At 47.5% G+C, this 26,364-nt stretch overlaps 2 protein-coding genes across 8 annotated transcripts in view; both read right to left on the reverse strand.

The window, feature by feature from the left end:
* Positions 1-1,690: 1,690 nt before the first annotated feature.
* Armh2 (armadillo like helical domain containing 2) lies at positions 1,691-9,601 on the reverse strand. The gene is made up of 2 exons (XM_015494205.2): positions 3,949-9,601; positions 1,691-3,258 (listed from the first exon to the last, which is right to left on the reverse strand). The coding sequence occupies exons 1-2, from the start codon at positions 4,214-4,216 to the stop codon at positions 2,831-2,833; spliced, it is 696 nt and encodes a 231-aa protein (XP_015349691.1). The 5' UTR covers positions 4,217-9,601; the 3' UTR covers positions 1,691-2,830.
* A 4,082-nt stretch (positions 9,602-13,683) lies between these two features.
* The window catches only part of Ripor2 (RHO family interacting cell polarization regulator 2), a 173,175-nt gene continuing 160,494 nt past the window's right edge, over positions 13,684-26,364 (reverse strand). For 6 of the 7 annotated variants that reach the window (XM_048799874.1, XM_048799871.1, XM_048799868.1 and 3 more), the window contains 7 exons: positions 23,810-23,945; positions 22,569-22,730; positions 21,245-21,403; positions 20,452-20,654; positions 19,316-19,399; positions 15,973-16,063; positions 13,684-14,167 (listed from right to left, as the gene is read on the reverse strand). In XM_048799874.1, coding sequence (XP_048655831.1) covers positions 14,067-14,167; positions 15,973-16,063; positions 19,316-19,399; positions 20,452-20,654; positions 21,245-21,403; positions 22,569-22,730; positions 23,810-23,945 — 936 coding nt within the window. In that variant the 3' untranslated portion in view covers positions 13,684-14,066. Of the gene's footprint in view, positions 14,168-15,972; positions 16,064-19,315; positions 19,400-20,451; positions 20,655-21,244; positions 21,404-22,568; positions 22,731-23,809; positions 23,946-26,364 lie in introns of those variants that run through there. The other variant, XR_007346283.1, reaches the window with a different exon arrangement.

A 26,364-nucleotide genomic window follows, 5' to 3' on the forward strand; every position in this document is an offset into this window, starting at 1 on the left:
CTCTCCTCCCTCCCTCTCTCTCTCTCTCTCTCTCTCTCTCTCTCTCTCTCTCTCTCTCATCTCTCTTTAAAAAAAAAAAGAAACCAGCAGTGCCAGGTTTCTGTTCTCGTGACTAAAAGGCTCAGGTCAACCGGGCTAACTGTCAAAATAACCACACAAGAGACACAAACACCTTTTTCATTGGGGTCGCTGTGATGGCTCCTCTGACCTTAAGGGTCTGCTGGGAGAGAGAGGGAGAGCCTGTGCTGACCCCTTTTGTAGAGGAGAAGCTGTTCAAATGAGGCAAGGGGTCAGGTTTCAGGGGCTGAGTCTATCTTCATGATGTCCACTGTCAGCAGGTTGACTGACACCTGGGTAGGCCACACCCAAGGGCACAGTAAGAGGAGGGGACACACACAAGGCACTTCCATGGAAGATTCTATCCTAACAGGGCAAGGGGTTATATTACAAAGGAACAGGTGAGCATAGCTCCACCCATGGGGCTGTAGCAAGACACAGTCACTCGAACCCTAGAAGAATGGGACAGACTAGCAGCATGGGTGGCCACATCGCCCAGCAGGGGAGTTAACTTAATCACATGCGAGGTTGGTCTCCCAACACAACAGGCCACACCTGTCACTCCAGTGACTTGGGAGGCTGAGACAGGAAGTCTGCAAGTTCCAGGGCAGCCTCAGCAACTGTCTCAGAGCAAAAAAAAAAAAAAAAAAAAATAGACTGGGGATGTGGCCTAGAGGTGAAGTGTGCTCCTGGGTTCAACCCCCAGTACTGCAAAAAGGAAAAGAAAAGGACTGATAATTCCCCGTGTGTTGTACAGGAGTATGGAGAGGGATTCAACAGGCAAGTGGGAGCGACTCCGTGACAGGTGTCCAGAAACTGAAAGTGGGAAGCAACTCCAGGGAACACGATTGTGCAAGGAATGAAATGGAGTCACACTACACCATGTGACAGCCAGGAAACAGTGAAGTAATCACCATTGTGTGGATTATACTGAGAGGAAGGGGAAACGTGGAGGTAGGCAAGGGGAGTGTTACGTCTCCTCTGTCCTGTGAAGTAAAAAGAATGCCTAAAATTGAAAAGCAAAGCATTAGCAGTGCGTGTGGATTATTTAGGACTACGGAGGTAAATAAAGAAGAAACAACTGAAAGAATTCAAATGGTTACCTTTGGAAGTGTGCATGAGGAGGGGACTATCTTACTCTAGAGGCCTTGCATTTGACTTTTTAAGCTGTGTATTACTTGGAGAAAATAAACATTTGAAAAGCGTTAAAAGTGACTCTTGACAGTGATCCAGTCTCTGAGTCGAACTTTTGTTTTTCAGCCCTTAGTCTACTTCTGTGAACTGAATTCAAGCTTGAGAAACATGCTGTACACAATTCACAAAGTCCATAAAGGGCAAAAACACTTGCTGCATAGCAGAGGACAGCTTTTCTTCACTCTAAGGTTTGAGAAAGTTTCCTGGGACATCCTCCAAATGATGAGCTTCACCTCCCTCCCAACCTTCCTCCTGTAAGTTCAAGTGAGGTTTTTTATGACCCATCAAAGATGGACGCCCAACACTACAGCACAGCTCAGGCTGGCAGTACTTACTTCAACCCATGAGAGCTGCAAGTTAAGCTACAGGCAGGTATTGTGGAAAACAAGTAGGCACATTAAATGTGTATATATGCATGTATATGTGTGTGTGTGTGTGTGTGTATATATATATATATATATATATTTTTTTTTTGGTTGTGCTAGATTAATCCAGGACCTTCCAAATTCTAAGTACATATCTACCACTGAGCTATATTTCCAGCCATAATATTTTTTTGTAATAACATTTGATGAGGCTGGTGTTTTTTATATAGACTAGGGTGAGTGAACATCTTTCTAAGAAGCCTGGAGTCGCCCTAAGTTTGGTTTGCCTGTGGGTGTCTGATACCGCTCTTGACGGAACCCAGAGGCCTGCCAAAGGAGTTGAAGGCCGCTCAGTTCTCCACACTTCCAGAGGCCTTCTGTGCAGCAAGATCAACTCTGGTAGCCAGAAAACCACCCCAGCACAAAACACTGCATCTGAAAACCCTGTATTGCAACAGCCTGAAAGGACCTGGCAGGCCACAGTGCCCACTACAGGGCATGACGGCTGAGGATTTGGTAGTGTGGGTGCTTTTCTTGATGTCATCCTTCATTTGTGGGGCTGGAAATGGAACCCAGGGCCTTGTGCATGGGCTCACTGTGAAACTACTCCCCCAGCCCTTCATGTCATCTAAGACCTCCAATAAACCACTGTTCCTATCACATACATAACCAATGTTTCTCATTTAATTTTTAAGGGGTATTTTTTTTACTTCCAATAAATTTATTACCACAGAACACCTAGTATTATGACAACCCAGCATCATTTTTTCCCACTCAGAGAGAAATCAGTTATGAATTTATGCTCTTAATCAGCTTCAAATTGTTGTATAAGAAGGTAAAGTTTCATGATTTAATGGTGGACATTGGCTATCACAGGCCTTTGCTTAATAGATGACAAAGATTGTATCCAGCTTTACAATTTTCTAACTGTATACCCCCCATCATATCCAACTTCACGTTTTAACATCTTTATTTCCTAATGAGAGAGGGTACACTCATGCACAAGCTCAAAGAGCCCAATCTACAAGGTCATTTTAATCAGTATTTCCTTTTCTGAAGTTTCATCAATATGTTTAACTAATAGTATAAAAATTTATGTAGAACTGGGTAACTACAAAAGACAATGCTGAAGAATAATGTATCGACTTTTATTAAGGTTTCCAGGGTAGTACGATGGCACAGATAGCTGCGTCATGTAACTGAGTTTAGAGAAATCAATTCCTGTGAAAACCTATTAGGAAATACAGCACTTCTGCAAAATTCTCAGGCCATCCAGACCAATTCTCTGTAGCCAACAGTTGCAGATTACATCTTAGACTACTGTAGTCTTTAAGCTCCTTCATGAATGCGGAGTTATTGCACGTCATGACAGACAGAGCATAACACGTCCAAAATTTAACAAGGAGGTCACTATTGATTTCACTTTTGACAGTAGACTGAAGATGGTGTTCCAAAAACTGAGTGAGAATGGGAATAAATTTCAGGCGTCTGGCTTTTCTCTGGCTGACAGGGTTTAAGTAGCACCAACATGCCACGCTCTGGAGCAGCAGAACCTTCACTTTTGGTGACACCTCCTCATTTTGCAACAAGTTAGCTATTTCTTTCATGTACTCAGCTGCAAATCTCCCAGCTGCGGGTCCACCTGTAAAACAAGCATTTGCATTTCCATGAGGGTTTTAGCTACTAACATTCTGGAGTCTTAGTTTCTCATTGGAGCAAAGAGAAACCACCACAAAGCAACAAAGCTGGGAGCTGACTGGGAGGAGAAGGGTTCTCATGAGTTTTGGGTTTTTTGGTTTTTTTTTTTGAGTTGCTGGGATTACAGGTGTGTGTGCCACCATGCCCCACTGGATCCACTGTTAGAGATCACTAAGGAGAAAATAATTAGTTCTAACTATAGTGGTTCAAAGACAAAAAAACAAAGCAAAACCAAAAAAAAACCCTAATAATTCTATCAAAGGAAATGTTACTTTTTTTTAATTTGTTTTAATTTTCTTTTCTTTTTTTCTTTTTTTTTTTTCTTTTTTTGGTGCCAGGGATGGAACCCAGGGCACTTAACCACTCAGCACATTCTCAGCCATTTTTTTATTTTTTATTTTTTTTAAATTTAAAGACAGGGTCTTGCTAATTGCTCAGCATCTCGCTAAGCTGCAGACTGGCTTTGAACCTCCTGCCTCAGCCTCCTGAGCCGCTGCTGGGCTTACAGGTGTGCACCACGAGGCCTGGCTGTTACTGGAGTTTTAAGACTCGAGCTGAAGAAGTCACCAAATGACAGTGTTCTCACAAACAAGAAGACTGTAAGACGCCTCTTTCGCAGCTATTTAAATCATACCTGTGAAAGCCAGCAGCCCAATTTTCTGGGCAGCCTGGGCTCTCGTTTCAAAGGGTAGAAGCTGATTCTTCAAGATGTTGCCAAGTGCCAGGATTTTTTCTTTGTGAAAAATACTCTCAGCTGAAGACATGTGCACTTCTTCCTCCTCCTCAGCAAAATAGCCCTTGATAGTGACCTTCCAGAATTTTCGGAGGCGCTGACACAGCCTCACAAAATAATGGTGCATCCGAACCCAAATTCGTGTGCAGAAAAACTGTTTCTTGGTCATCCTGCAGAACGGCCAGCAGTGCCCAGTGCCCCTCCACCCTGAGGGGAGCTAATAGTCAAGAACTCCAGCCGTCACCAGGCAACGCCTTAGAATGGAACGTGCAGCCCGAGAAGGCAGCACACAGGAGTTCCTAGGGGGGCCTTGAGGGACCACCCAGGGCAAAGAGACCAGGTCTACTTCCCTTCTCTGAGGCCCCAAACCTGGCTTGACTTTGGTCCCCTAACGCAGGCTAGACCCCCTGCCCTTGCACCTTCAGGAGTGCAGAGCCCACCTGGAACTCCCTGCTGTCGTCTGGGTATTCCACAGGTCTGCTCTCTCCCATTGTTGACTCACAGCATTGCACCTACTCTGCTCTTTGTCACTAACAGGGTCTTCTCTGCATCGTAGACTCATCCTATTTAAAAGAGCACTCCTGGAACTCCCGGCACATTCCCTGCCCGACTGCACACCAAACATCTGACTCCTCCCAGTCCTGTGGATGGATGCCCTCTCTGTTGTGCAGGTTTCTACCAACCTCTGCCTCCCCACAGAGATTCTGAGTGATTTTTCCATTTGAACTGGTCCTTTGAATCATCAGAAAACAGGCTGTCCTTTTTTTTTTTTTTCCTCATTACAAAAATAAAGCTCTTGACTTCATACACAGCCTCCTACAGTGACTGCATAGGGCTTGCTTGGCTCCTCTTTACAGCACATTCTTCAAAGAGTTGCCCACCGCAAACCATCTCAAGTTTTCCATTGTCTCTTGGATGGTCTGCAAACAGGATTTAGCTAGGACTCCCCTGATGTTGCCCAAAAAGGCTCTGAAGAAGACCTTTACTCTGCTGAACCCAATTCTCTGTCCTCAGCATCAGCATCTGGTTATCCTGTAAACCCTTTCACCCAGCTTCTGAGACACGCTGTCTTGTTTTTTTCTTTTACTGGCCACTTTCTGTTTTCCTTTGCTGGTTCCCCTGGCTTTTTTTTTTTTTAATGACCTCTAAATATTGGAGTGTTCTAAGGCTCAGTCCTTGGATTCTTCTTCTTCTTTTTCTACCTACATTTCTTACGTGAGATATACCAGTGTATGCTGAAGACTCCCGAGTCTAAGTGTTTTTGTTATTGCTGTTTGTTTATTTTTTTTTTATGAGATGGGGTCTTGCTGTTGTTGCCCAGGCTGGCCTCAACTCCTGTACTCAAGCAATCCTCCTGCCTCAGCCTCCTGAGTAGTTGGGACTGCAGAAGCACACAACCCACCCTATCTCCAATTTTGTTTTGAATAGAAATTTTCATCTGAGGTTCAGATTCATGGTTAGTCACCGACTTGATATTTCCATTTGGATGTTAAAAACTTTGCAAACTCATCATGTCCGAAACAGAGTTCCCGGTTTTCTTAGCTCTCCTGGTTTCTCAGAGCCTCCCCCTGGAGGACGGCACTCCATCCCTCCTGTGGCTCAGTCCAACCTGGTGGACTCATTCCTGGCTCCCATCGGTCTCACAGTCATTTTCAACTTATCGTCAAATTCTTGGGCTCTACTTCAAAGCATCCCAAATTTGAGACATTCTCTCTACAAAATGGATCTTCCTGTTTACTTCAAATGTATTAATATGTGAAAGTTTTTAAAACGGCTCAGAGAACGTTGAAAGAACCTGAGGAGCGTGACCACTGACCAAACGTGTGACCCCTGGGGTGGCGTCCATGTAACTCTGCGGGAGAGTGTGCAGTATGCGCACCATAGAGGATACTGTGGGACACCTGGGGGACTTGTGTCGTCCAGGACGGTCGCCACAGCTACACCTGACCATTGAGCATCTGAACGTGACTAGTCTGAGTGGAGAAGTGCTGCAAGTGCAAAATGCACACTGGATTTCAAATAATCAGTATAAAAAGGATGAAAAATATCTCATTAGTAGTTTTTATGTTGGTTACATTTTGAAATATTTCAGATACATTAGATTAAATAAAATATCCTTCCCCTATTCTTTGATGTTTTAAAAACGTGGTCACTAGGAAATTCAGAACACCAATATGGCCCCTTTTCAAGATCTGAGCACTTACTGTTGCTTCTGTTGGGAAGATTCTCTCCAATTAAAACAATCAGCACGACTCACCCCATTACTCCTCCAGTCGTTCCTCGGTGGCAACCCTGTGTGGTTGGGGTCTTTGACCATCTTCCCCTGCCTTTATTTTATTCATGGTAGTGGGAATTGAATTTGTGGCACCCACTGAGCTACGTCCAAGAGTCCCCCTGAGTTGCTGAGGCTGCCCTTGAACTTGAGATCCTCCTTCCGCAGGCTCCTGAGCCGCTGGTACTACAGGTGTGCTCTGACCACACCCAGCTAATCACCTTTGCCTTTTTGTTTTCTGTGACAAAAACTGAGATGAACAACTACTGAGGAGAAGACGTGGTCTCCAGGGTTTTCGGTCCCTGTCAGCTGGCTCCCTTGATCGGGCTGTGGCAAGGCAGCGCGTCCCGATAGCTGGCAAGGGCCTGGTGGAGCAGGGCTGCTCAACGAATGGCAGGGGGAGCAAAGGAGAGGGGAAGGGGCCCCAGTGGCCCACTTCCTTCCACTGGGCCACCTCCTGAAGGCCCCACCACCTCCCAATAGCACAAGCTGGAGGCTGGGCCTTCAGACCAGGAGCCTCAGTGGGGACTCAGAAAGGCTGCCCTTGCTAGAAGCAGGGCCTACTTAGACCCACAAGTGCCCCCCAGGGAGCTGAAAGCAGGACTAAGCTCAGCATCTCTGCCTTCATCTTGTCCCTGAATCCTTTATGACCTTAAACCTCGTGTCGGGGCCCTGCTCGGCTCTGCACGTAGCCATGTTGGGCCTTTAAGGCACATTCATCTAGACACTAATAATGCAAGGTCATAGCCCTGAGCTCACCAGAACCATCTTATTCCCCTGGGATCCTGAGGTCTCCAGCCATCCCCACGTCCAGGGTCGCAGGCCTGATAGATGAACATCTTGACTGCCAAGTGGATGTTGTCCCCTTCAAGTGATAAAGAACTCTGGAGCCACCTCTCCTCACACAACCAGCACTGAGAGGATCATCAACCAAGGCCAATTTGACCAAGACTGTTTAATGAGGCATGCTTCTCACCCTCGGCCCCAATTCCTCATCTGTTAAACCTAAAGCTCCCGTCAACACCCTGAAGACAGGGCCGAGACACTTGGTTTCACTTTGCCTTTCCGATGTGGCCAATGTTTTAGTCAGTTTTGCATTGTTTGGACCCAAAGACCCAACTGTGGGAGGCCGCCACGTCATGTGACCAGTATTTTCCTTTCCTGATTGGTGAGGCTCTGTCGGTCACTTCCCGTGATCTGGCCACTCACTTCAGAGTGGCGATAGCTGGTGGCCCCCATCTTGAAAGTTGTACAGATGTCGCCAAATGTGTCTTCATGCATGGGCGTTCCTTCCTACCCCACCCCTCTTGATCTTTACTGGTTGGAAATTTCTAAAGAATGAGAGTCCCCTGAATAAAATACCACTCTCTCTCTCAACAGCCTCTCGTGACATTCCTTGCTCTCCCATTTGGGGAGCTTGAGGCCGAGGGCACAGGAGTCGTCCTGGGGCTTGAATTAAAGGTAAAGTGTGTGTCTGTGTTTTATTTGATACCTTAGGAAATCCACTCAAGCGACCCTTAGTTTAGCTGCTGGTCGGGGGCGGCACCCAACAAGAACAACTTAGAGGAGGAAAACTTTATTTTGGCTCACAGTTAGGTTCCGTCCACTGGCTCCATAGCCCTGGGCCCAAGGTGAGACAGACCATCATGGCAGAAGGACGTGGCAGAAGAAAGCAGCTCAGGACATGGTGGCCAGGAAGCAGAGAGAGCTCCCCTCACCAGGGACAAAATGTATATTCCAAAGGCACACCCCCAGTGACCTCTCTCCTCCAGCCAAACACTACCTGCCTACGGTTACCATTGATGTGGATTAAGTGGGTGGTAACTGATGTGGATTGACCCACTGATTAAGTTTTATTCATACTTTAATCATTTCACCTCTGAAAATTCTTGCCTTGTCCCACACATGAGCTTTGGGGGGATACCCCATCTCTAAGCCACACTAACCATATTGTTTAAAGTTCTTTTCACCACTACCTTTTCTGTTTCGTTTTTGTGGCAAGTGGTAGGACCTGGCTTGCTGGGAACTCTGGAGTGAGGCTTCTGACCTAGCACTCTGGTAATAAGCACTGGGGGGACATTTAAGATCCAAACTCTAACATTTGCCTCTGGCCCCCACTAGCTCATATTCATCCCACAATGCAGGATGCACCGTGTCCATCTCTAGGAGCCTCCACCGTCGTAATAGTTCAGCACTGCCAGAAAGCCCACGTTCAGAGTTTCCTCCGAGACTCAAGGCAGACTCTTGCTGAGAAACCCTATAAAAATTGAAAGAGCAAGTTACATTACTCCAAGATACAATGGCACAAGATACACATTCCAAAAAGGAGGAAGAGGAGCATAGACAGGAGGGATTGGAGCCAAGCAAGACTGAATCCCAGCTGGGCAACCATTGAATGCTCTAGTCCTGCACTCAGTATCTGGGGAGCATGTCGGCATGAGGTTAGCTCCGCTGGGCTTGGGCAGCCCACCTAATGGCCTTTCTGGCAGCAGCAGCCTACATGGCCTCTCTGTTGGGCTGACTCTGCTCATTGCCTGCATCTTCCCATGGCAGGCATTGCAGGCTCCTGACATCTCCAACTTCCCAGGGTTTCCATTGCAGCTTGGCTGCACACACAGCTTCACGCATTGCCCTCTCACAGGCTATTTGCAGCCCTTGGATGCTGCCCTGTTTTGCCTGTCCTTTCTCTTAAATCTTGGTGGAAGACTCCATGACCCCACCCTTGCATTCTGCGTGTGTGAAAGACCAGCGTTACGTGGATGATGCCACAGTCCACCACTGTCTGGAGCAGGGGTGAGGCCCACTTTAACAGTGGCCACTGAGGACTTTGAGAGCAGAACATGGAGAAATGAATCCCAGGAAAACGATTTTTAGGTGGCCTTGTGCAAGCAGGGCACCCTGGGGCTGTCTTCTCAAGGGAAAGTCTTTGAAAGAGATTACTTTTACAACATGCCACGGCCTTGCCACTTTCTGAGATGACCTTAAACTATCTTTCCTGGTCTCTCAGTGCAGATTACTTGGCCTCTTTTTAATGCCTCTGATCTTTTTAGAAACCATGCCCTCCTTGCAGTGGTTTTAAATAAGTTCCTTTTCTTGACAAACTGCAAGTTTTTCAAATTTCTGTGATATGCTTTCTGTTCCTAATTCTCACTGTAAATTTGGCTAAAATAACCAAATTGGTGCAACTACTATGAAAGCGGTATGGAGATTCCTCAGAAAACTTGGAATGGAACCACCATTTGACCCAGCTATCCCACTCCTCAGTCTATACCCAAAGGACTTAAAATCAGCATATTAGAGTAATGCAGCCACATCAATGTTTATAGCAGCTCAATTCACAATAGCTAAACTATGGAACCAACCCAGGTGTCTTTCAATAGCTGAATGGATAAAGAAAATGTGGTATACATAGTCAATGAAATATAGTGTAGCAATATACACTGTATTCTCAAAGGAATAGTGTAGCAACGAAATACAGTGTAGCAATAAACCTCTGGGGGAACACTTGACTCAGTAAAAGCAGTAAATGATATTTGGAGAACACTTCCAGAGTTGACCACTAAAGGACCACTCAACCCTGAGAACACCACAATCTGGCAAAGAACTTTAAAAAGGAAATAAATTCTTTTTAAAAGTCTTGCTAACATGTAAATACTTAAAATGACATTCAAGTGAGATTTCATACACGTATGTTCAGAATACTGGACATGTCCAGAATGGAATGATGGCATTTGCTGGTAAATGGACGAAGTTGGACAATATCATGCTAAATGAAATGAGCCAATCCTCCAAAACCAAAGGCCAAATGTTTTCTCTGATATGCAGATGCCAATTCACAATAAGAGATGGAGGGGCACTAGGGAAGAATAGAGTTACCTTAGATTAGATAGAAGTGAAGGGAGGGGAGGGGAGAGGATGTGGGGATAGGAAAGATAGAGGATGAAACAGACATTATTATCTTCTGTATATATGTGACTGCATGACCAATATGATTCTGCAATACGTACGCTCAGAAAAATGAGAAATTATACCCCATCTATGTATGATATATCAAAGTGCATAAATGCATTCTACTGTCATGTATAGCTAATTAAAACAAATTTAAAAATAAAATAAAAAAATAATCCAGCAATGCCCATGCCACTGCCTGAATGCTGTGCTGCCTTGAAATTTCCTCTGCCAGATTAATTAGTCCATCACCTTTAAATGCAGCCTCCCACAAAGACTCAGGGAATGGACAAATGTGGATAAGTCTTCTTGTCAGAACATAGCACAAATGGCCTCTAGTCCTGTTCCCAATAGAGCCCTTGTTCCATCTGAAACCTCAAGAACACAGCATTTATCCTCTGCATTCCTATCAGTGTTGCATTCCTATCAGCATTCCTATCAGTCTTCTGAGCCCATCAGAAGGGTTCACAGCATTCCAGACTTTCTCTAGCTCCCCTCTTCAAAGATTTCCAAATTCATCCCACAAACCAGTTCCAAAGGCTCTGAACCACACATTTAGGTATAGTCACAGCCGTGACCCCACTTCTCGGTACCAATTTCCTGTGCTAGCTAAGTTTTCATTGCTATAACAAGATACTCTGAGGTGAACAATTTAAAAGGAGAGATTTATTTTGATGTATAGTTGCAGAGGTATTGTCCATGGTGAGTTGGCTCCTTTGCTTTGGAAAGAGCATCATCATGGGGAAAGTGTGGTAGAGCCAAGCTGGTCACCTGGTGGTGACCAGGAAGCAGAGACAGAGTAAGGTGCTTGGGTCCCAATATCTCCTTCAAGGGCAGCCCCTTCCCCAGTGACCTAACTTCCTTTCCCTGGGCCCACCGGCTAAATGCTCTACTACCTCCTGATGTGCCACAGACTGGGACCAGGCTGTTAGCACATGAACCTTTGAGGACATCTAGGTCCAGACCAAAAAGCTGTACAGGTGCACTTAGAACCTTCTCAAAATCAAAAGCTATGATTTGTTTAATAACCGGTACTCTCTCCAGGAAAACGTCAGGTGTGAAAAGTGATCTTGTCTACTTGAGTAACTTGTTTTTCTCATCTACTAAGAAGTGCTGCTACCTTTTGCTGAGTTCAGTTTTGCCATCTTACTTGATGAGTTTGTCAAGTAACTGAGGCAATGCAGGTAAAAACAGTGTAGCAATAAACCTCTAGGGGACGCTTGACTCAGTACAGCCGTGAATGATATTTGGTGAACACTCCAGAGGTGAATGTCAGGCCCCTTGTGATGCTGCTGCGGGTGGTTTGTGATGGAGCAGTCATGAATGAAGGCTCCCTCTGCCCTCGAGTTGCTTGTGGTCATAGACACTGTGACCCTGACACACAGTGCCCACACCCCAACCAGCCTTACGACGAATCTGGGGCTACTTTGTAAGTCGAAGTTTTGAGGTATGGGTCTCTGAAAATAGGGTTTGTTGAGCTATATCGATGGTAACCAAAGGGGCTGGACCAGTGGGACACATTCCTAAGCCTCTGCAACAGGGTCAGACAGCAATTGCAAAACGCCCACCAGACCTCAGGGACCAGTGTAATTTATAACAACATTTTGGGGAGAAGTAACATAAATCATTTACACAGACTCTACTGTGACTATTCCGACAGGAGGGCAGGACCCCGGGAAGCAGGCAGTCATGGATAGGAGGTTCGTCCACAGAGAGGAGTTGTTGCTGCTTCCTGATTGGTGGGTTCCCAGAGCAGAATGCAACGTGGCCTTGGAGGTTGACCTTCAGCAAATAGAAAGGGTTGTGGAGCACTTGACTGAGCTTGAAGTTCTGATTTAAAAGGGTCTTCTCCTCTCTCCCCTCCTTCCATTCGCCAAAACTCAATTTAGGACAACTCAGAATTCTTATCAAGTTACTTTCCCTATTTATATAGGTGAAGAAAAGCAACATAAGAAGAGGGTTGAGAATGAGGTGCAGTGTGTTGTGGATACAGCTGAGGAAGGGCATGTGAGAAAGCATCTCAGACTCTGTACTGACCGGAGACTTGTAATTACAAAATAACTTTTATTTTAACTTACATGATTGGGTGATGAATACAAATGCCACCAAACTCAAAGCACCCCCTAACCAAAAATAAAATGCAGAAGTGGATACAAAAGATGTGGAATTGATTACTCATGCAATATCCAAAAAAATAAAAATGTAAAAACCCAAAACAAAGAAACCCTGTAACATGTGAGACTTGACTTCCTATAGAAAGAACCATTTCAACCATTTAACGTGGACTATAGACTATGCATACTAACTACAGACTGTACAATGAGCCTTTAAAATGGAGGACATATGCATACATAATATTTATAAATATACAAATATGTACATTATAACTTCACAGTTAAAAGAACGATTTTGCCCGAAGCCTGGCAAACAAGTTTCACTTTAAAAGGAAATAAATTCTTTTTAAAAGTCTTGCTAACATGTAAATACTTAAATGACATCCAAGTGAGATTTCATACAAGCATGTCCAGAATACTGCTGACATCCACAGTTTAAATCGCACTCACAATATTGTTCTGATACCTTGGCTACCCCTCCTTGTCCCCCTTCACAGGGAGGAAAGTCATTCAGGAACAGGCCCTGACTCCTCGGGGGGCCTGCTGCCCTGCTCCTGAAGCCTGATGCTACTGCAGCTGCTTGGCGGGGGTCCTACCTAGTGGTGAGGACTTTTCTAGGGGCACTGGCGATCCTTCAGGGAGTTCTTCTTCCTAATTTCACGTGATTTTTACAGAAGCAGGAATGACTTTTAGTGTCCCTATGGTCCTAACCCATTAAGGATTCCACATTCTTCCACCTTGAAAGAGCATCACAGCTTTTCGAATCCATGACTTTTGGTTTTGATTTGTCTCAGCAGCAAAATACCTATATGGTAAGAGTATTATTTTTTAAAAATGGCTCTTGTTAGGAAAAAAAATCTGTTGGGCATGGTGGTGTATGCCTGTAGTCCCAGCAATTTAGGAGGCTGAGGCAGGAGGATCACAAGTTTGAGGCCAGCCTGGGCAACTCAATGAGACCCTGTCTCAATATAAAAAAAAATTAAATGGCTGGGGATGTAGCTCTGGGATGAACCCCAAATGGCCCTGGGTTCAGTGCCACTAAAAAAAAAAATCCAAAAAACAAAAAACAAATAAAAAAGGCTTAATGAGTTTTTGGGTTTTGAACATATGGGTATAATCTTACTAAGGTAGTTCTTAGTGATTTAGTTATCTTTTAATTATAATGAGAACACGATTTGGGAATTTTTAGGATGGACAAAAGAAACACAGAGCTTAAAAAAGTAAAATATAAAAATTAGACTCTTACAATGGGTCATTTTGCCACATTCTTCAGGCAAGCATTGTTTGAAGAAATTCTTTTTCTGTGTGCTTGTATTTAAAGTAAAATTAGGTAGCTAAAGGACCACTCAACCCTGAGAACACCACAGAGAAAAACTGCAAAGCAGATGGTATTTATAGAAATAGCGCATGACAATTTCAAGCTTATTGAAATTCCAAAAAGGTACAAAGATGGCTGTTTTAAAATTCCCACTTATTAAGACAAGACGGACTCTTCCTGATATTGCCAGTCACGGTCGACGACGCGATCAGAGTTCTGCACAGCCTTGTTTTTGTGGCCAAGGGAAAGCAGAGGGGCTGTGAAACCAGACTGAGACTCCCCTCACACTGTAGGAGGTCTTCAAGTCCTGGACACCGGGTGGAAGGGGCCAGAAGTCGGGACCGTGGCCAGGCAGCGTTACCCGTGGCTAAAAGGCCGTGGCCACCTCAGCTCCATGACGACCTCCAACTTTCACACCGTCTCGCGGAAATTTGTCCAGCTGTTCGTAGGCCAGCCGCCCGTCTTCTCCTGGGTGGGACGGTGAACATGAACACCACTGAGACTTAACTCGTCATTCAAAGAAAATCAATATCACCATTTAGGGATGGATTGTTAGGGGTTTTGCCTTGCTCCCCCCCGCCCCCAATGCTGAGGATCAAACTCAGGTTTTTGGAAACCCCCATGCAAAACACATGTTGGACCAAAGGAAGCAACTCTTTGGGGTGGACCCTGGCCCGTGTGCGTTAGGCTTCCCTGGGGGTGAACAGCCAGTGTTGAGACCTGACCTGGGGTGGCCAGGGCCCAGGGCTGGTGTGGGCGGCACATGAAGAGTGGAAGGAACCAGGAGAGATGGTCATTCTTGGAGATGCTGCTGTGTGTGTGCAGCTCAGGTGACAGGCCTCAGGGACCCTTGCTTAGCTCACGGTGGAGAGAGAGCAGCATGGCTGGCCAGTTTACACTTCCACCTTTTACTTTTTACCTTCACGGTTATTTCAGAACAGAAGGGATAAACTAATAACTCCCTAGGTACATTTTAGAGCGTTAAATACTTTCTCTACCTAAAACAGCCATTAGGAATAGCTATTTTATTCTTGTTTTTTGTTTGGTACCAGAGCACTTGACCACTAAGCCACATCCACATCCCTATTTTGTATTTTATTTAGAGACAGGATCTCACTGGATTGCTTAGTGCCTCGTTTTTGCTGAGGCTGGCTTTGAACTTGCCATCCTCCTGCCTCAGCCTCCTGAGCCGCTGGGACTACAGGTGTGCACCTCCGCACCCAGCAACTATTTTATTCTTTAAACAAACATGCTGGCTAAGCTTTCTGAGCAATAAATGATATATCCAATAGCGAAATGGAGTTTTTTTTTTTTTTTTAACCCTGTAACTGGAAAGAGGCCTAACAGTGAATGGGGTTTTCACGGTGGTTATGAATGACACAAGATTCTCCTTCCCATGATTAACATGCTATAGTCAAACTAGGGCAACTTTTTTCTTTTTTTTCCAGTTGGTTTTAGGGACTGGATTATGTTTGGAGAATTTCAGAGTATAGCTTTTAGATTTTTAGAGTGTTTTTATGGTAAAATTGTTTATAACTATTTTAAAAATATTTTTTAGTTGTCAATGGGCCTTTATTTTATTAATTTATATTCAGTACTGAGAATCAAGCCCAGTGCCTCACATGTGTTAGGCAAGCCTTCTGCCACTGAGCCATCACCCCAGCCCCTGATTCATACATTTTTATGCAGCATTAAGAAAGGCTTTCTCCCCCTCTCAGGGCCACCCAAAAGAATAAAACTAGGAAACATGGTCAACAGGAACCTCGTGGAGTAAAGGGAAAGGAACAGGGCTCTCTGGGTGATCCAGAATAAAGACATCAGCTCTTTTCTTTGGTGTCAGGGCCAGAGGGCAACTGAGGTGGACCTGGGGCCAGCACCAGGCCGCGATATGTAGGAGGCACCTCTGGTATCTTTGTCAATCATTGCCTTTTGGTGGTTGCCCACCCTGACCCTGCACTGCAACCCAACCTGGATTTCTATAGCCTCTGCTTTATGGTCTGGCATTTGTGTTCTTCATCCCAAACAGGACGCGGACTGACAGACCAAGACAGCCTGGCTCCTGAGAATGATCTTCACTCTGCATCCCGAGAAAGCGAGGGGTTGCCTGGGTGTGGGGGTGCATACTGATTTTCCCATACTCCATGGGTCTCAGTAGACAGCAGGTGGGGGAAATTGCTAAAATAGGGCGAATGAAAATCTTCTTTTTAGCTTCCTTTGAGAAAATCAGAAGCCAGCAATTATGTAAAACAAAACAAAGACAAACAATAACTCACCAAGAGACAAGAGGGTTTCTGAGGCCACATTTCTGATTTCTTCCGTGTCAGACTGACACAAGGTCACCAGCATTTTAATGCTTTCAGTTGCCTATGGGGGAAATAGTTTAGTGTTCTGGCATTTAATTGGGGGCTCCACGACACATCATTTTATCACTAGCGGGAAACTTAAAAAACTTCCTTTGGGGGTCCCCAAACTTAGTGGATTGCCATTTAGTGATCATTTAGTGAGCTCTCTCAGCTGCTGTGTGCGCAGCTCAAGTGACAGGGCCAGACTCCTCAGGGACCCTCAGGGACAGACTGTCACATGAGTACAATTCCTAGGTGCTACTCCAGACCACTACACCGGAATTCCCTAGAAGGGAGCCTAGGACGTGTACTTGTGGAAAATCTGGTGACCAGCTGAACTTCTTACTGCCTAGAGCACTCCAGGTCTAGAGTGGAACACGAGTCTCCTGCTTTTCCAGAATAGAACCTGTTTTTCCTAGTTCTTTCTGCTGTATTCCATTGATTCCAAATGACACTAAGAATTCCTGTGCATATATAATTGAAACAGCCCATTGTGCCCAATAAACATGCGCAATTATTTTTTGTCAATTAAAAAAAACTTAAAAATTATTTCTTATTCAGTTTATGCACTGAAATAAAGAAGGAAAATTAAAGTCCATGATGGGATGTCTTCTATTTTTTTTTTTGGTACCAGGGATTGAACTCAGGGGTACTTGACCACTTGCCCACATCCCCAGCCCTATTTTGTATTCATTTAGAGATAGGGTCTCACTGAGTTGCTTAGCTTCTTGCAGGTGCTGAGGCTGGCTTTGAACTCATGATCTTCCTGTCTCAGTGTCCCAAGCCACTGGGATTATAGGCGTGTGCCACCGTACCCAGCTTCTACTTATTCTGTAAGCAGTTACTGAATACTCTTGATTTTTAGATTGTCAGAGTGTTTTTATGGTAAAAATTGTTTATAACTATTTTAAAAATATTTTTTAGTTGTCAATGGGCCTTTATTTATTAATTTATATTCAGTTCTGAGAATCGAACCCAGGGCCTCACATGTCACAAAGACAGGTCACAAAGCATGGGAGATTCTACAATGAACTAGACATGGAACTGGTCCAAAGAGTCCGCAGTTGAGTGGACAGACAGACTGTCACACGAGTACTTGTGAGCGACAGGCTGAGTGAGGGTGCTGGGGCAGAGCACTTCAGGCTGAGGAGGGCCAACCTCTTGGGGGAGGTGGCCTCTGAGACTAGGTAGCCAAGTGTGGGGGTGGGTGGGTATGTGTGCCTGGGGCTGGGGAGTGGCTGGGCTGTGGAGAAGGAACTGACTCCAGGCAAGGCTAATAGACTGTGGCAGGCCCAAGTCCAGAGGAGGCTATGGAGGTGTTCAGAGAAGGCCTGTATCTCTTCAAGGAGAATCTTCTGAGCCACGTTAGGGGCTTCCGGTTGAATCGTAAATTCATGGCTTAATCTGGGTCTAAGTCTGAGAGCTAAGATTGCAGAAGCCCCTACAGAGCTTTGAGCAGATCTGTGTTTTGTTGCAATGTTTCTAATGTCATGGCAAGGGGGCCTTGACGCAAGCTCAGGCCGCAGCAGGCAGGGTGGCTCCCCTGTAGGTGACTAGTGCAGATGGGTGACTGCAGCAGGGATAGAGCAGAGTGCACAGGGCGGAGCTGAGGTCCACAGGACGGCAGATGAATGGATGGGAGAGGAGGCCGGCCGGGGCTTGACTCCTGGGCTTTCGGCATGGCTCCCAGGGGCCTGGTAGAGGGCCCACCAAGGCACTGAGACCAGCCGTGGTGGGGTGGGTGCAGTTTGAGTGACTTCCTGCTAGAGCTATCTAACAGCAAGCTGGGTAAGAGTCAGAGGGACCTGGAGGTCATCAGTGCAGAGATGGCGATGGAAGCCCTGGGGTGACCTCCTGGAAGACAACACGCCGGCTGAGTCGCTGGAGGAGCTGGGCATGGACTGCAAGTCATGTTTGCCTTTCCTGGAGGAGGCTGGGCTTATGAAGTAGTGGAGGTGGCGCAGGGCGCCAGGCTGGGGCAAGCCAGAGGGAGCAGCCGGGGGCCCCTGGGTTCCTGTAGCCCATGGTGACAGATGGGACACCTGAATGGGGGCCATTTTTTTGAGGACCGTGATCCCCGTAGGTTGTTTGCAGGCTGATTAAAGAACAGAAAAATGAGAAATTTCTGTTTGTTTCCATTAATTTATAAAAACAAGACTCCCAGCAAGCTGGCCAGGGATCCCAGGTCTGTGTGATGACAGATCTGCACTGTCTTGCACAGCGTGCTGCACGGAGCCCCCTCAGGAGCTGGGGGGCTGCAGAAAGGCATTTCATCTGGCAGAAAAGACCCTATCTTCTAGGAGAAAAGGGAAAAGGAGAAATCTGGTGCTCCCCGGCGTGGGTTCTGCTGGAGCTAGAACAGTGGCCTCTGCTGTGACCTTGGAAACGTGTACGTCCATGACCCCGGCTGGACCTTGGGGTCCTGGTCTTTACCGATGTGAAGTCTGAATCACAGACATCCAGCTCTGTGTGTCGCAGTGTGGCAGGAGGCTGCCCAAATAAACTGCAGTCCCGGCGGGCTTTGTTTTGGCCACCTGAAAGTCATTTTTTGACCAAGTAACAAGGAAGGCAAACTTTCCCACAATTGTTTTTCCTCACAGGTCATTAACTTTTCTTTTGAGGAGTTAATCCCTTTCTTCACGTCCCATCAGGCCTGCCGGTCCCTGCCCCCTGCCCCGGTGCCCATCCAAGATTTTAGTAGAGTCTAAGGTGTGGCCTTCTTGTTCTTTTCTCAAGCCCCATTAGTCTTATTTTTGTGATAAAGGTGGGTCAAACATTGAATCCAGCCCACTGAAAGGTAAACTCTCTCATGCTGGGGATTCTGGCCCTTTCATTGTTCATTAACAGTTTAGCTCTCTCCCTCTCCACTAACTTCCTTCCCCTGACACAATTAAGATTGATTAACTGCTTAATAAAAAGAGTTCCATGGGAAAGGATCTGGGTGGGAATTCAGTGGCACATTGACTTTTGAGACTTCTTTGCAAATATCATTATTCCTTGCTATTTGTACTGCACATTAAATATCGGTGAAATCACCATATCATCTCTCTGTGGGATAAAATACTTTCCTAATATTGACCCAAAGGCAAACTGATTCTTACAGGTCACAGCAGAACATGATTATTTTCTGCTACTTGTTCCCTTTAACAAAGTCACATACGAGGGGGAAATAACAACCCGAAACTACCAAGCAGCTGCAAGGAGGTGAGAGCCCCAGCTGCGGGTGTGGGGGGTGTGGGGGAGTGCCGGGGGTGCAGGGGGCTGCTGGCCTTACCCCCAGGCTCCGCAGGGCCAGGCAGGCTGCCTTCTGCAGCTGCAGGTTGGTCTTGGTCAGTGCTTCACAGTAATAGAGCAAGGCCTGGGGGAGAAGAGAGACACTGTGAGGCATTCCACTGAAATTCGTGTTGATGAAAAGATCTCTTTAGTCAAGAAATTGATCCTCTATATTCTACCAGGTCATGGACTTAGGAACATGAAGTTGAATGATACAAAGTTAGGTGTTTTTTTTTTTTTTTTAAAGAGCGATTCTTTCTCTTTATTCACCAGTTTTCAAAAAAAAAAAAAAATGAGCTGGTTCATTAGCAAACTCCACCAGTGACTCTATTTTTAAAAATATATGATTATATTTAAATTTTTAATTGACACATATTCGTATGGATTTATGGCATAGAGTCCATTAACTCGATATGTGTGTACAACGTGTAATGGTCCAATCAGATTAACTTACATTTCCATCTCCTTGAACATTTGTCATCTCTGTGAACTGGGAAATTGAGGACTCGATTGTCATAGACCATAGTCACCCACTGTGCCACAGAACACCAGGACTAATTCTTTCCTGTTTTCTAACCTCTCTGATTCTGGCAGTTAAGGGGCCTCAGATCTAGAAACCCCAAGGGTTTGAAGGAACTGTGGGGAAGAGAAGAGTCAGGTTCCAGCAGGGAGCAGAAGAGGCCAAGCCAGCCAGATGGGGAAGGGGGAAGGGACGTCCTGTAGGCGCTAGGGTAGGTTTCACAAAGAAGATGTGTGAACTGGACCAGAAGGGTTGGCTAGATTTCCGATGGGAAGCTAGGGAGAAAAGGGTGTTCGGGCATGGTGGGAGGACCAAAGAAGGCGGTAAACTCCAGTGACAGGTGTCCCCTCAGTTGGATACGAGGCATCTGGGGGTTGCACGTTAGATTCTTTAAAGGGCTGGGGGTGTGGCTCATGGTAGAGTTTGCCTGGCACGTGTGAGGCCCTGGGTTCCAGCCCCAGCACTCCCCACCACCCAAAAAACCTTCATGCAAAAATAAATTTTCTTAAATTTACTAAGTTAATTTCTTCCTAAGTGGTTTATTAACATGCAGTACTTAATATTAATTCAAGTGGCAAGAAGCACTCTAAGTCAGTGGCCGTGATCTGGCCTCCTACCTTTTCCCTGAAATGCTCGTTCTTGGAGGCTGCTGCCAAGTAGAGCGTCACAGCCTGGCTGATGTCACTGTCGTCCCTGGTTAAGAGCAGAGCCAGAGTCCGGAGCACCTCTTGCTGGGCCAGGAGGCTGCTGGGAGCAAGGTTGCCCACGGCCTGCAGCAGCTTCTCATCTCTCAGGGACTGCAGGGTGTGCACCATGGAGACTGGAAGGCAGGAAAGAAGGTGGGCTGTGACAGTGCAGTGACCTGTTAGCTAGAAATACACAGGTCTCCTGTGCGGATTTAGTGGAAGTAGAACTCAACAGACTGAACACATGTGGTCACTCTGCAAAGGAGGCGTTTCCAATTACTGAGGAAAGCACCGATGGATCAAGTAACTGTAGTGAAGTGGGGGGCCAGTCGTAGGGGAGAAAAGTGACCTTGGAGCTCTTCCTTATAATGGAAGCAAAAATAATGTGTAGATGAATTAAATAGTCAAATGTAAAAATCGACAGTGAAGGAAATGCAAGGAAACCTGTGTGCAGTCTTTCTGGAATAGGATAGCAAACCCAGCTGCCCTGTCTTTCACTCAGACCACCTGGCAAACCCTGTCCTAGGTGAACCCCAGTCCTCGCTGAGGAAGCAGGACGGTGGAGAAACTCACTTTGTTGATTGGAATATGGGGATAATACCATAAAAAAGGGGTTCTAAGTCCCATGTGGGCCGACTGGCCAGGCTCCGAGAGAGCACACCCTGATCCCTAAGTTGGTGCCCGCAGGAGCCTCCACTGCAGTGGCACACGAGAGCCGCCTCACCTTGCCTGGCCAGCTGGCACAGGTGGCTCTCCAGGTCGCTCACGCCGTGGCTGGTGAAGTAACTGCAGTACTGGAAAACCGTGACGACTTCCGAGGAGAGGCTGGAGGACAGCAGAGGCTCCGTCCGGTCCAGGATTTGAGAGACCAGGGTTCGAAACACTATTTGAAAGGGAGAGACACAGAGCAGTGGGGGCAGCTTGCTGTCTTTCATTCATTCTCTGATGGTAACGTGTCAATGAGCGAAGTGAAGCATCCCTGATACACCGCGCACCGTCTCGGCACACGGCCAGGTGACCTGCATTCTCACACACCTCCGTGACCGGCCAGGCACGGGAGACCTGGGCGGCTCAGCACTCAGTGCCTCTTCCCAGTCCACAGCTTCCACAGCTACCCACCCCTCCCACCACGGGAACTAGTCACCTGCCTCCTGTCTACACAAGTGCTTGAACTTCCTGTAACTGGTGTTACGTGGCATGTACTTGGAGTAACTGGTTTCTTCCACTCAACAAAGCATCTGTGAGGTTCACTCAAGTCGTTGCTTGTAGCAGCAATATATTCTTTAAAAAGCACTAGGTAATGCCCTGTGATATGGTTATATTATGGTTCATCCAATCTCCTGTCATGGGCACTTGGGTTGTTCCCAACTTTTAGCTCCTGTGAATAGAGCGGCTATGAACTTTCCTCCCCAGGGCCTTCCTCCTGAACATAAGCCCTCGTTTCTCTTGGAATGTTCAAGAGTACAGCTTCTAGATGGTGGCAGAGGAGCATATCAAGTTTTAGTAGAAACTGCTAGTGTTTCCCCAAAGTGGTTGTACCATGTGACACCTTAGTGAAAAAAGTGTCCATGGGTTCTACATCTTCAGATGTGCATCAAAAATATCCAGAAAAAAGTTGTAGTGGACATATACAGACATTTTAATCTCGCCATCGGTCCCTAAGCGATACAGCACATGGCAACTCTTCACACGGCAGCCACGTTGTCTTAGGTGCTATAAGGAACCCAGAGTACATGAGGGTGTTCGTGGGTGATAGACAGACACCACGACAGTGGTACCAGAGCAGTCAGTGGGCACCTGCGATTGGGCTGGCAGGGTGTCCTGGGACAGTTCCCACAGACACCCTACTGTTAAAACCTGTTCACCATCTTTCTTCCTTAACCCTGCGTGAGTGGATGAGTTTGCCCTGTGGCTGGTGTGCACCCTTCTTCAGGCCCAGGCTGCAGGGCAGCTGCAGGGGTCCTTCTATGCCCACTCTCACACCGAGGGGCAGACCACCTCCCACTGCCTTACCACCTCCGCTGCCCTACCACCTCCCGCTGTCTTACCTGGGTCTGCGAGTCCTGGGTACTCCTTGTTGACAGTCCTGGCAAAGCTGGCCTCCAGCTGCTTGATCACCCTGTCGGCAGAGCTGTGGTACACCCCGGCCGGGCCGCAGCACTTGGTCCAGAAGGACAGCAGAGACAGCTTTTTGTGAAACTCTGGGAGGGCTGGAAGAGAAGAGCGGCCCCATCCCAGGACACACGTTAAATGAAGACAACGAAGACGGGCCCCTGGGTGGGGCGGGCGAGGCGCTGTCAGGGCTCTCTTTTGTTGAGGGGTTTGCCGTTGGGACAGGAGTCCTCTGCAGCTGGCAGGTGGACAAGGACAGGAGGAGGAAGCTTCCTGCCCGGGAGCGAGGACAACAGAAAAACACGGCTGTTGGCCTCAGTGACAGAAGGCACAGTGGCTCTCCCCTGGGGTCACCCAGGCATCTCATGTCCCCTAGCTTACAGGATCAGGACCCTCACTCCCTGGGTTTCCTGAAAGGCATGGGATGCGGCCATGGTGGCCAGGGGAGTTCACCCTGCCTGGTGGCCTCAGACAGGAGAGTGGACAGCAGAGTGCAGCTGAGTGTGTCACCGCTGTACTGCTGAGTGGCTGAGACAGTGGGATGGAGAGGAGGCGACAGTTGCTTGCAGCCTGAATATCTGTCCCTGCTCATGCCTCTCAGGGCCCGCTGAGCGCCCTGCTCCCAGGAGCTACACTTGAGGCAGACACAACAGGAAAACCCTGCGGAGGCTCAGGCCTGACGGAGGTTCCAGAAGACCCTGTTGCCGCCTTCTGATGTGAAAGTAGAAACTCTTCCCAGGGCCAGACCACAGGAGCGCGAGGTGCCTCCGCACTCAAGTTGAGCTGCCGAGACTCAGAGCCGGGGCCTGTCCTGCAGGCCTTGGCCCACCTCCGTCCACCTCTGCCCCTGGACAGCACTATGGGGGACGTGGCCAGCTGCATGGCCAGAGTCCTGGTCATCTGTCTGAAGGGACCCTCCTGGACGTGCCTGGGGTGATGCTGCTTCTGTTCACACTCGGGCCCACTCCTGAGGGAGGCCCTGCAGAAGACGCCAGTGTGTGGGGGCTGACGGGAGCCCGCAGCCCAGACGCCTCCCGGTTGTGAGGCACAGACCGCTTCCCTGTCTTCCTGACACGGCCGGGAGCAGTGGGCAGTGGGTGGGCAGGGGTGCCCACGCCCCTGCCAGCAGCGGGGAGAGGCAGGGCACAGTGCAGTGCCCCTGGGGACAGAGGCTCACCTTGCACGACAGAGCTCAGGCTCCCCGCCTCCTCGTCACTGACGGCCGAGAGTCTCTCCATCACTTGGGTCTGTCTCGAAAGCTTCTCTAAGAGGTTTCTTGCCACAAAGGGGGTTTTGCTGGAGAAGACAACTTGCTGAAAACAAACAAAACGGCTGTTTCAGTTAAGTAACGTAGAGAGCTCCTGCTCCCAGCGCCTCCTTCCCGAATGTGCTGTGGATGCTGGAGGCACTCACGCAGGGCTGTTGGTCCATCCTGGTGATGTCCCCTCTCCCTGCCAGGCACAACAGCTGTCCAAGTCACACCTGAGTGTGCTACTTTAAACTTTCTTGGGGGTACTTAGGATTTAGCCCAGGGGCAATTTATGACTGAGCCCCAGCCCCAGCCCTTTTATTTTTTATTTTGAGACAGGGTCTTGCTAAGTTGCTGGGGCAGGATTTGGACTTGAGACCTGAGTCTCTGGGATGACAGGTGTGCCCCAGATGCCTGGCTCACTTTATCAGCAGTAGAGCTACCAGCTACTGTGCAGCTGCTTTCCCTTCTCTGCCTCATAAATCTCCTCCTCTTAGAAAGTCAGCTCACTTAGGTGGTGTCTTGGTGTGTGAGCAGAAAAAGATCTGTTTGGAAAAATGCAGTCGATTTTCATAGTGTGCTTTTGTTTTTTTGTTTTCAAGATTGTCTAATAACTGTAATTGCAATCTGAGCTCTCTCACCACGCTTAGTGAGTGCTCCCTGTGGGCCTGGCACCAGCCTCCGCCCCGTGTGTGCACCCAATGTGGCAGTCCTATTGATGTCCCCATTTTACTTAAGTAATCTGCCCAGTGTCCTACAAGTGGTGTTTTTATTCATGTGCCCTCACAAGCACAAGGAGGCATAAGAAAGGAGACACAAGTCACTTGGTGTTGACATCCCTTGCCCTTCTGTGCCTCTCAGGACCTCCCTGGCCACCTGCTAGGCACAGAGGAAGGCAGGACACAGGGACGTGCTCCCAGGCTGAGCCCTCTAGAGCAGTCCCACTCTAGACAAATAGCACTTCAAACCAAAGTCTAGCAAGCATGTGCTAAAGTCTTTCTTGTTAACTGAGTAAAATAGAAGCATATTTATTTAAAAAAACATTTATTGTGAGTATGTTTCCTTGGGAAGGCCCATTTTTATCTCTCTATGATCATATACCAAACAAGTGAACCCACCAATTCAGGAGTGAGTGCAAGTGAGTCAGGTTTGCATTCGCCCCTCCTTCAGTCTGCGTATTTATGCCCCCTCTTTGTTTTTCTAGCATGGCTCTTTCCCACGGAAGACTTGGGTTGATCAGTCTTTGGGAGAAAACCTCCCCTGTCATGGAAGAGAATTCTTATGTCTCTGAAAGTAACTATTTTACCTCTAAGAGGTAAACAGGTGGTTTGCTCTGCATGGTGTCAGCATCAGCAAGGACAGAGAGATATGAAAACCATCCCATTCAAAGGGTTGGTAAATAGTGAATAGCCATAAGTTAATGAAAAGGCTTGTCCGTTTTGATCACAGAAGAATATCACACTTTGTGCCAGGACGGTTTTTGGTATTGTGGTTTGTAACCTCGACACCTAACAGCAGAGATCAAATAGGATGCTGGCTGAGCTATAAGTGCCAGCCAGCTTCCCAGAGCACACAAGCTGCCTGTGGCCATGGAAAGTTCCTCACAGGTGTGGAAAACACGATCGTCTCCGTCTCATCCCAGCCGTGGCACTAAGGAGGCCGTGCTGCCCCAGGACCCGGGCTCCCTGACTCTGCCCCTGACTCTGCACGAGCCAGCTTCTGCTCTCAAGACCTCAGCTCCTCTCCTGCCAGCACCCTCCTGGGTGGCCACGCCCCCCGCCCCTGTCCTACCCTGTTCCACATACATCCAGCAAGCTGAGAGAAGAACAAGACGGGAGAGAGAAGCACCAGGCGAGGAGGAAGCGTTTAAGTAGAGGCCTTGGGGCAAAGGTTTGTTGGGGCAGCCGAAAGTCTCCTGGAAAGCATTTCAAAACCTCGGCTCCTCTGCTGCCAACCTTGAGGGGCAGAGTTTGAAATGAGAAGAAAAATCAGCTCTATGCTGCGCCAGAATGAGGCTCAGTGGTGATGAGAGGACCAGAGGAACGTGGCTGCCCACTGCTCGCAGGCGATGCCAGCTCCAGACCTGGGGTAGGGCAGGTGCAGTCTTCAGCCTGTGCTCTCGGCTCTTGCAGGGGTCGGGGTGGGGCGGGACATGCATGTGACATTGACGTCCATACATGTTCACTAATGCTGGCTTTCCCATTCCCTCTGGATGCAAATACCTTTTCCCTTAATCAAGGTCCCCTCATCTACTGCCAAGGGACTTAGAAGAGCCAACATATCGTATTCTACCTGCTACCTTTTAAGGCCCGGGGATCTGGGTTCTGAGATGGGAGACCCGGGGTGAGGAAGGCAGGGCACGCCATCAGAGTTTTTGAGGTGGTTTATACCAGAGCAGGGCTGTTCTCTGATTCCCAAATTCTCATTTCCCTGCAAAACCAAAGCCGGAGGCCTGCTTTCCTGCCACCTCAGCAGCCTGGCTT

The sequence above is a fragment of the Marmota marmota genome, unplaced genomic scaffold, assembly GCF_001458135.2.
Source record: "Marmota marmota marmota unplaced genomic scaffold, marMar, whole genome shotgun sequence".
NCBI classification, from domain to species: Eukaryota; Metazoa; Chordata; class Mammalia; order Rodentia; family Sciuridae; genus Marmota; species Marmota marmota.

Coding starts and splice junctions, on each gene's coding strand:
- Armh2 (XM_015494205.2), bottom strand. CDS start 4,216: ATGACCAAGAAACAGTTTTTCTGCACACGAATTTGGGTTCGGATGCAC. Junction 3,259..3,948: donor TGGGCTGCTGGCTTTCACAG/GTATGATTTAAA, acceptor CTTGTTTTACAG/GTGGACCCGCAGCTGGGAGA.